Source organism: Lampris incognitus, chromosome 2 (assembly GCF_029633865.1).
Source record: "Lampris incognitus isolate fLamInc1 chromosome 2, fLamInc1.hap2, whole genome shotgun sequence".
In the NCBI taxonomy this organism is placed as follows: Eukaryota; Metazoa; Chordata; class Actinopteri; order Lampriformes; family Lampridae; genus Lampris; species Lampris incognitus.
The window spans coordinates 144,053,465-144,063,464 of record NC_079212.1 but is presented as its reverse complement, the minus strand read 5'-3'; the positions used below and the strand labels follow the sequence as shown (position 1 = coordinate 144,063,464).

Below are 10,000 nucleotides of genomic sequence, written 5' to 3'. Positions count from 1 at the left end.
ATCCCGACTCTGCCTCAGCATCATGACTCTGCCTTAGTATCCTGACTTTGCCTCAGTATCCCGACTCTGCCTCAGCATCATGACTTTGCCTCAGTATCCCGACTCTGCCTCAGCATCATGACTCTGCCTTAGTATCCTAACTCTGCTTGAGCATCATGGCTCTGCCTCAGTATCCTGACTCTGCCTCAGTATCCTGACTCTGCCTCAGCATCATGACTCTGCCTTAGTATCCCGACTCTGCCTCAGTATCCCGACTCTGCCTCAGCATCATGACTCTGCCTCAGTGTCATGACCCTGCCTCAGTATCCTAACTCTGCCTCAGTATCCTAACTCTGCCTCAGCATCATGACTCTGCCTCAGCATCATGACTCTGCCTCAGTATCCTAACTCTGCCTCAGTATCCTGACTCTGCCTCAGTATCCTGACTCTGCCTCAGTATCACGACTCTGCCTCAGTATCACGACTCTGCCTCAGTATCCCGACTCTGCCTCAGTATCACGACTCTGCCTCAGTATCACGACTCTGCCTCAGTATCACGACTCTGCCTCAGTATCCTCACTCTGCCTCAGTATCATGACTCTGCCTCAGTATCACAACTCTGCCTCAGTATCACGACTCTGCCTCGGTATCCTGACTCTGCCTCGGTATCCTGACTCTGCCTCGGTATCCTGACTCTGCCTCAGTATCACAACTCTGCCTCAGTATCCTGACTCTGCCTCAGTATCCTGACTCTGCCTCGGTATCCTGACTCTGCCTCGGTATCCTGACTCTGCCTCGGTATCTTGACCCTGCCTCGGTATCATGCAGGTTGTTGTTGCAAGGTGAAGGCCATTACATTGATATTATCCGAATAGCTTCTCCGTGTTTATCTGTGCTCTTCATTATTCAAGAATACATTATAAAAAGGCTTTCAGCTGGTGTGGTCATCTATTCCGTTGCCTACCAACACAGGGAGTGCCGGTTCCAATCCCCCGTTACCTCCGGCTTGATTGGGTGTCCCTACAGACAAATGGCCGTGTCTGCGGGTGGGAAGCCGGATGTGGGTATCAGTCCTGGTCACTGCACTATCGCCTCCTCTGGTCGGTTGGAGGCGCCTGTTCGGGGGGGAGGGGGAACTGGGAGGAACAGTGTGATCCTCTCACGCGCTAGGTCTCCCTGGTGATCTAGCGCAGCACACCTGACAGCTGCTTTAATGTCCACACAGTCACAGAGATATTAAGAAGGACAATGTAGCCTACAGATTTTATCAGGGCTCGTAGACGGTGGATGACTGACAGTCGAGACGAGGCGTGTGACGAGGGGTGTGAACATGATCGACAGCCATGAGAATTGTCCAATCACATGAGATCAAAAGTGGGAGTGTCTGAAAATCTGGAGAAACCAATCAGACAGCAGCCTCAGGTCACCTGCTCGCCACAAGTTTGAGGGCTTACATAAGGTATGGTTTGGCCGCCGCCCCTCACCCAGGAAGTATATGTATTCAGACTGGAATCAACCAAATACCATTTGGAACCAACTAAGTACAACTAAATTATATTTAACATGTTTATGTAGATTTTCATCTCTTGATGTTGGAAGGGGGGCGCCCCAGCGCCCTCTACTGGTCAGCCGCCACTGGTTTGCACAGTCGCTGTGGCCATAAGTTCAGCTTTCCACTGAGTGTAATTATGAGCAGCATATCGTTTGAAAAGAGGCAGTGAGATGGAAGCGGTTGTGATATCAGACTCTGATGTACAGCAAGTTATGTAACACACCAGTCTGCAGCGCAGCTAATGCTCACACAGCCCGCACTACATCCACAACTCAGAATATGCTACACGAGTGTTGTGAGTCTGTAAAATCCCGTGTGTGTGTGTGTGTGTGTGGTAGCTGAGGCTTCATGCGGTGAGAAGACCACATGGTTTGTTTTTCTGGTATTTACGAGTTGAATTACCCCAGCGTGGGGCACATCCTGTGAACATTCACACCAGCGTCTCGCGGAGTAATGTCCTCGCTACAGTCTGAATGTCTCTCCCTGTCTCACTATAGTACAGCCGCTTGTCCTTCCTCTCCACCTCGCTGTATTCAGTTTGGTTTATTAGTATGAAAGAGGGGTGTAAGAAAATATCGATACGCTCGAGTATCGCAATATTTTGTGATATTGCATCGATTGTCAAAACCACTATATCGACTTTTTCAAAATTGTTTACATGTAAAGGTTCGTGACAAACGTGTTGTGTGTAACCCCACGACCGCTAGATACCAGTGTTGTAATCTGTCTTCAGCCATGTGACTCTTCCACGCCGACGCAACCACGTAAACTGAGACAGGAAGTAGCATAAGCACAAAGAACACAGGCCTATGAAATCACAATGTATCACCTTTCTTAGAGTATCACGATATATCACCTTTCTTACAGCATCACAATGTATCACCTTTCTTATAGCATCACAATATACCACCTTTCTTACAGCATCACAATATATCACCTTTCTTACAGCATCACAATATATCACCTGTCTTACAGCATCACAATATATCACCTTTCTTACAGTATCACAATGTATCACCTTTCTTACAGCATCACGATATATCACCTTTCTTAGAGTATCACGATATATCACCTTTCTTACAGCATCACAATGTATCACCTTTCTTATAGCATCACAATATATCACCTTTCTTACAGCATCACAATATATCACCTTTCTTACAGCATCACAATATATCACCTGTCTTACAGCATCACAATATATCACCTTTCTTACAGCATCACAATATATCACCTTTCTTACAGCATCACAATATATCACCTTTCTTACAGCATCACAATATATCAACTTTCTTACAGCATCACAATATATCACCTTTCTTACAGCATCACAATATATCACCTTTCTTACAGCATCACAATGTATCACCTTTCTTACAGTATCACAATGTATCACCTTTCTTACAGTATCACAATGTATCACCTTTCTTACAGTATCACAATATATCACCTTTCTTACAGCATCACAATATATCACCTTTCTTACAGCATCACAATATATCACCTTTCTTACAGCATCACAATATATCACCTTTCTTACAGCATCACAATATATCACCTTTCTTACAGCATCACAATATATCACCTTTCTTACAGTATCACAATATATCACCTTTCTTACAGTATCACAATGTATCACCTTTCTTACAGTATCACAATATATCACCTTTCTTACAGTATCACAATATATCACCTTTCTTACAGCATCACAATATATCACCTTTCTTACAGCATCACAATATATCACCTTTCTTACAGCATCACAATATATCACCTTTCTTACAGTATCACAATATATCACCTTTCTTACAGCATCACAATATATCACCTTTCTTACAGCATCACAATATATCACCTTTCTTACAGCATCACAATATATCACCTTTCTTACAGCATCACAAGATATCACCTTTCTTACAGTATCACAATGTATCACCTTTCTTACAGCATCACAGTATATCACCTTTCTTACAGCATCACAATATATCACCTTTCTCACAGCATCACAATGTATCACCTTTCTAACAGTATCACAATATATCACCTTTCTAACAGTATCACAATATATCGCGATATATATTGAATCCCAACCTGTACCGTGATGCGTATCGTATCGCCATATTCTCGCCAGTACACAACCCTAGTATGACTGTGAGGTACAACACTGCTAAAGCGTTTAAAAAGCAGTTGGAAATCAGGTGAATATCAAAACAATAAAATAAAGGTTATTATATTCTGTCTGTCTGTCTGTCTCGCTATCTTTCTAGCTGCCCTGTCTGGACCGCTACACACCGTATTGCAGTAACCAGGTCTCAGCCAAAGCCTTACTGGATCAGAGGAAACAGGACCGGCGCGTCCAGGACTTCCTGCAGCGCTGCCTCCAGTCCCCCTTCAGCAGGAAGTTGGACCTCTGGAACTTCCTGGACATCCCTCGCAGCCGATTGGTCAAATACCCGCTGCTTCTCAAGGAGATTCTGAAGCACACACCCAACGACCACCCGGACAGACAGCACCTGGACGAGGCGGTGAGTGGCTACGAAGGCAGTGTCTCTTCAGCGAAATGTGCCAGCCAACAATAGGATCCCACCTTCTTCTTCTTCTTCTTTTTTTTTTTGGATTGTTTTCCCCTCTTTTTCTCCCCGATTGTACTTGGCCAATTACCCCCCTCTTCCGAGCCGTCCCTGTTGCTCCTCCACCCGCTCCGCCGATCCGGGGAGGGCTGCAGACTACCACATGTCTCCTCTGATACATGTGGAGTCACCAGCTGCTTCTTTTCACCCGACAGTGAGGAGTTTCACCAGGGGGACGTAGCACATGGGAGGATCACGCTATTCCCCCCCCCCCGTTCCCCCTCCCCCCGAACAGGCGCCCCGACCGATCAGAGGGGGCGCTAGTGCAGCGACCAGGACACACACCCACATCCGGCTTCCCACCCGCAGACACGACCAATTGTGTCTGTAGGCATGCCCGACCAAGCCGGAGGCAACACGGGGATTTTAACCGGCGAGCCCCGTGTTGCTAGGCAACGGAATAGAATGCCGCTCTACCCAGACCCCCAGGATCCCCACCTTTTACCAAAACATGTCAAGACTCTATTCAGGGCAGCTAAAACACACACGGATACTAAACACACACCCTCTCTCTCTCTCTCATCCAGATCTGTCTGGTCCAGACTACAGTCGCAGAGATAAACAGGCGGACGGGGGAGTCGGAGTGTCAGTACTACAAGGAGCGCTTGTTATACACGGAGGTTGGGCGGAGGGACACGCTGATCGACCGCTCCAAGACGCTGAGCTGTCACGGAGAGCTCCGCAACAACCGGGGAGCGGTGAGTCACCGTCAGCTATTAAAACCAACCATCAGCTACCGGCACCACCGTCATGATGGCGTTGACTGAGATGGCACAAGCTAGTTAGCAACAACGTGTAGTGAAGGTGTTGGTGTGGTCTGGGTGTAGCTGTAGTTCAGGGTGTAGCTGTAGTTCAGTGTTGTGAGTTGTTGTTGTAATCTAGGTGTGGTGTTGATACAGGAGTAGCTTGTGTAGATGTGGCATAGTACGACACAGGTGTGGTGGGGTGTAGGTGTAGCAGTTGTAACGTAAGCGTGACTTTAAAGCTAGGCTAAAAAAAGGCTCCTCACCTCGAACTGATCTTCAGCCTGCTGACAGTTGCACTTCGAACCTGCAGTGAGGCGTTTCGCCAGGGGGACAAGGCGCATGGGAGGATCAAGCTATCCCCCCCCCCCAGTTCCCCCTCCCCCCTGAACAGGCGCCCCGACCAACCAAAGGAGGCACTAGTGCAGCGGTCAGGACACATACCCACATCCGGTTTCCCACCCGCAGACATGGCCAATTGTGTCTGTGGGGACGCCCGACCAAGGCGGAGGTAACGCGGGGGTTCGAACTGGCGTTCCCCGTGTTGGTAGGCAGCAGAATAGACCGCTATGCTACCCGGACGCCCCGTAGTTCTTATTTAATTTTGCTTTATGTAAAGCACTTTGAATTGCCTTCATGTATAAAATGTGCGATATAAATAAAACTGCCGGGCCTAAGTGAAGTACTAGATAGGTCTAGTTCTAGTTTAGCTTTGGGGGAGAGCAGGTGTAGAAATAGTTTTAGTATTCTGGGGTTTAGTATTGTTTTAAGTTCTAGTGTGGTGTGTTGAAGGTATAGTACTTGGATGTGTGTGGTTGACTGAGGGTAGTAGTAGTGTATGTGATGTTTGTACTTGTTGGTACTTGTAGTACTAGTTTTGTTGTGATTGAAGCGTAGTGTATATGTGTAGAATAGTATAGGTGGAGGTGGCTTCCCATTGAAGCCTCTTGAAGTGCTTCAGGTGGGTTTGTCACAGTCGGTGGTGCTCCTGTTGATACGCGGTATTAAAACACCACCAATAATTTAGTGTCCGCATCACCAGTGTCTGTATTTAGTTCATCACTCCACAGCTGACATTTTCCCTTTAAACAGACAAACACAGCAGCATACCTAACACGCTAATCGCTAACCAGCCGCAGCATGAAAGAGTTGATAAACTGGTTTCAAATCACATGGTAACCTCAGGTCGACTGGTCTCACCTTGGCGGAGGTCTCTCAGAGCATTGACTGCCATTTTTCGAGACAAGCACCCTCTAGTGGTGAAAGGAGGTAATACTAGCTATCATTAAAGGGTAGCAACACTAGAAAATAAATGGTGCCACCAAGGAAAAAGGGCATTCAACCCCAGGGACGTCATAATTCTGGTTCCAAATCACGACGCCTATCGTGCTGATCGCTAACCAGCGGCAGCATGGAAGAGTTACGTTAACTGGTGCTGCTGGATAGGCTCCAGCATCCTGCGACCCTGGTTGGGATAAGCAGCTTGGATAATGGATGGACGGGTTCACATCACAAGGTAACCTTGCGTCGATTAATCTCACCTTGGCAGAGGTCTCTCCAAGCGATGACTGCCACTATTCGAGACAAGCACCCCCCTCTAGTGGTGAAAGGAGGTAATACTAGCTATCGTTAAAGGGTAGCAACACTAGAAAATAAATGGTGCCGCGAAGGAGGTGGCACCATTTATTTGCTGGTCTGGTACTTTTGCTGGGTATTTATCGGTCTCACTCAACCCCAGGGACATCATAACCCCATGATGTTTCCTCAGCCGATCAAACGGCACCCACCCTGGTCACGCTAGGAGGACCAGACTTTCTTCTGGATATCATCGCAAACATGGGGAAATGAGAAATATATATGTTTCCCTGAAATAAGTCAACTCAATGCGTTTCTGTCTCTGTCTCTTTCTTCCTCTCCATCCAGAAACTCCACGTGTTTCTCTTCCAGGACGTGTTGGTGATCACCAGGTCCCATTCCCTTGCCGACCAGCCAGTCAGCTACCAGCTCTGCCGTCAGCCGATCCCCATCCGACAGCTGGACCTGGAGGACCTACCGGATGGAGAGATCAGAGTGGGCGGGTCCATCAGAGGAGCCTTCAGCAACAACGAGAGGAGTCAGTAGTATTTCCTGTTTTGCTCGTGACTTATTTGTTGTTACTTACCAACCTCAAAGCTCCATGTGATATATTGTTATGTTGTAATCGGGCTGTTCGAGATGCAGCGACTCTTTCACCTTAACTTGAGACCCTTCACTATTTTCTGTTGTGATTACTGGTATATATTTACTGCCGGTTTTGCCGAAAGGTGAAAAGTGATGCATTTCACGTAACGTCACGTTATCCTTAGTAGACGCCAGAGGCCTGGTGGAAGCTAACGCTAACTTGTCTGGTAATTCAAGATTTCGTCTGCTTTTGATGATGTAGTTTATAAAGAATTTATACAGTTTATAAAGAATTATATGAAAAGCTGTTTGTGGTAATCCTGGTCTGACCAGCCTGGTGTTATTTCAGCAAGTCATTGCATGGGCTGTTAAGACTTGCATACAACACATGATGCTTTCTATTGTAACCTACAAAAAGACTCGCTGGCCGATCGCCAGGGGCTTGGCCCCCCTTTAGTGGAGCGGTTAGCGATGTCGCCTCGTGGTGCAGTACAACCCCGGATCAAATCCCGCGGCGGGTGGAAATATGCTGGGTTACATTGGTGGCAGCGGTGGGGCCCGGAAGTGTCCGGAAGCGTGCAGATCCTCAGAGGTCTCTTCAGAGTGCGGGAATAACAAAGCGCGAGGGCGCGCTTCTGGGAGAAGGTGACTACTGTAACCTACAAAAAGACTCGCTGGCAGATCGCCAGGGGGGTCGGCCCCATGGCAGGCGACATAAGCCATGTCGCCTCGTGGTGCCGTACAACCCGGCTCGAATCCCCCAGCGGGCGGAAATATGCTCCGTTACACTCTCACTGGAGAATTTAACACTTAAGCAAATCTACAAATGTCCAACATGTTGTAGTAGTTCATTTGAACGGTTAGTGTCTGGTAGGAATTTGCCAGGAAAAAAATGGTGTTTTCCATCTTCATCGTAGCTGCCAAACGATGAAGAAGGCAGGTAGTGTTGAGTTTGAAGGCGTGAAGAACATCAACACGTGAGATTCAGGTTCAGCCAGGTTGGGTTTTTTAAAATTCTGACACAATAGCGCTTCTTTTTTTGGGGGGGGAGGGGGTTTGGGGGAGGGTTTTTTTCCCCCAATTGCATCCGGCGAATTACCCCAATTTCCGAGCCGTCCCGGTCTCTGCTCCACCCCCTCTGCTGATCCAGGGAGGGCTGCAGACTACCACATGCCTCCTCCCATACATGTGGAGTCACCAGCCGCTTCTTTTCACCTGACAGTGAGGAGTTTCACCGGGGGGACGTAGCACGTGGGAGGACCACGCTATTCCCCCCAATTCCCTCTCCCCCCTGAACAGGCGCCCCGACCGACCAGAGGAGGCGCTAGTGCAGCAACCAGGACACACACCCACATCCGGCTTCCCACCCGCAGACACGGCCAATTGTGTCTGTAGGGACGCCCGACCAAGCCGGAGGTAACACGGGGATTTGAACCGGCGATCCCCGTGTTGCTAGGCAACACCACGCTACCCAGACGCCCCTACAACAGCACTACTGACTCATTTTGAATGGAGCCCAAACAATACTCACCTTACCAACACCTACATAGGACAGTCAAACCAAGACGATTACACAGGATTGTCGCTTTAAGTCTGTTGAGTATTGTTGTCTCATCTCCACAGTTTGATCTATGTGATGCTCGCGATGCATCACCTAAGACTTGGTTGTGTTTTAAAATGACCAAAGTTGTTGCCTTTGTCTCTCTCTCTCTCTCTCTCTCTCTCTCTCTCTCTCGCTCTCTCTCTCACTGTCTGTCCTCACAGCTAAGAACTTCTTCAGGGTGTCACATCGGATCGGTGGACAGCTTCAGACCCACTGCTTCCAGGCCAGCGATGCCTTTAACAAACAGCAGTGGGTCAACTGCATCAGGCAGGCCAAGGAGGCTGCAGCGCTGGCCAGTGACCAGGGACCGGGTGGTGAGACGGGACAGGAAGGGGAGATGGAGACGGAGCAGGGACGCGAGGCAGAAGAGGAACCAGTCTGCAGGCTGGGTGGAGGTGCAGAGACGAGTCTGCAGCTGACAGAGGAGGGAGGAGAGAGGAACGGATCCTTCTCCTCTGAGGAAACAGGACAATCCTCTTTGTCCTCCGCTCCTCCATGCGAAGAGGAGGCCATGGAGGTCAATATGGACATCAGTGGCCTCACCTCCGCCCAGGGGGAGGTGCTAACCCTCAGGTGCTGACATTAAGACCAGTCAGAACAGGACTAGGCACTGACACACTGGTGCTACAAGCAGTCTGAGGAGGACTACACAATGATGCCAGCACATGGAAAGAAATCAATCAGTGAGCACTTAAAGCCAGATAATTATTATTTTTGTAAAAGAACCAGAGAGATGGAAAAAGGAAGAAAGGATAAATGACTTTTACTAGACTGATTCTATGTAACCATGACAACCACTATGTCGTAGAGTCTAAATGCCATGTAACACTGGAGAAGGCGGAGCTCCTGAAGAGTTGGTTTGCTAAACGGAAAGCTGCTGGAGGGATGTCAGGGGAGCAGAGGTCTCGTCCGCCTCGGACCACCGACGGGGACACAGACAGCTCGGCCACAGCGCCACCTGTCTGATTCTAATGGCGTGGTAGTGGAGAGACTCTTCAGAGCAAAGTGACTTGGGTTTCCTCCGTGTATCCTGTTGTTTAACTCGTATTTTCCGTTACACCTGAAGTCCTGACTCTGTACGTCTCCGCTGCCCCCGCCTACGCCCTCTAACCGGTGTGTTGTTGAGTGCTGGGTGGGGGGGTGGGGGTGGGGGGGGGTTATAGCTCAGTCTGAAAGTTAGAGAACTTGTTAATGATGCCACAGGACCCACCCGGGACGAGCTGAGATGGATATCTTAAAGCTGGTATTGAATTAACGTGCTGAGGTCTGATTTCCCATCTAAAGTCCGCCTGCTGTCAGATGTCGTTGGGGGTCAGCGGAGGACCGCAGTGTC

At 48.6% G+C, this 10,000-nt stretch overlaps 1 protein-coding gene across 3 annotated transcripts in view; it reads left to right on the top strand.

Annotated features, from left to right (window-relative positions):
* Positions 1 to 10,000, top strand: part of arhgef3 (Rho guanine nucleotide exchange factor (GEF) 3) — a 68,652-nt gene that overhangs the window by 58,059 nt on the left and 593 nt on the right. For all 3 annotated transcript variants that reach the window (XM_056273598.1, XM_056273597.1, XM_056273596.1), the window contains 4 exons: positions 3,799 to 4,056; positions 4,689 to 4,859; positions 6,828 to 7,017; positions 8,829 to 10,000. The exon at positions 8,829 to 10,000 is cut by the window's right edge and continues 593 nt beyond it. In XM_056273598.1, coding sequence (XP_056129573.1) covers positions 3,799 to 4,056; positions 4,689 to 4,859; positions 6,828 to 7,017; positions 8,829 to 9,247 — 1,038 coding nt within the window. In that variant the 3' untranslated portion in view covers positions 9,248 to 10,000. The remainder of the gene's footprint in view (positions 1 to 3,798; positions 4,057 to 4,688; positions 4,860 to 6,827; positions 7,018 to 8,828) is intronic.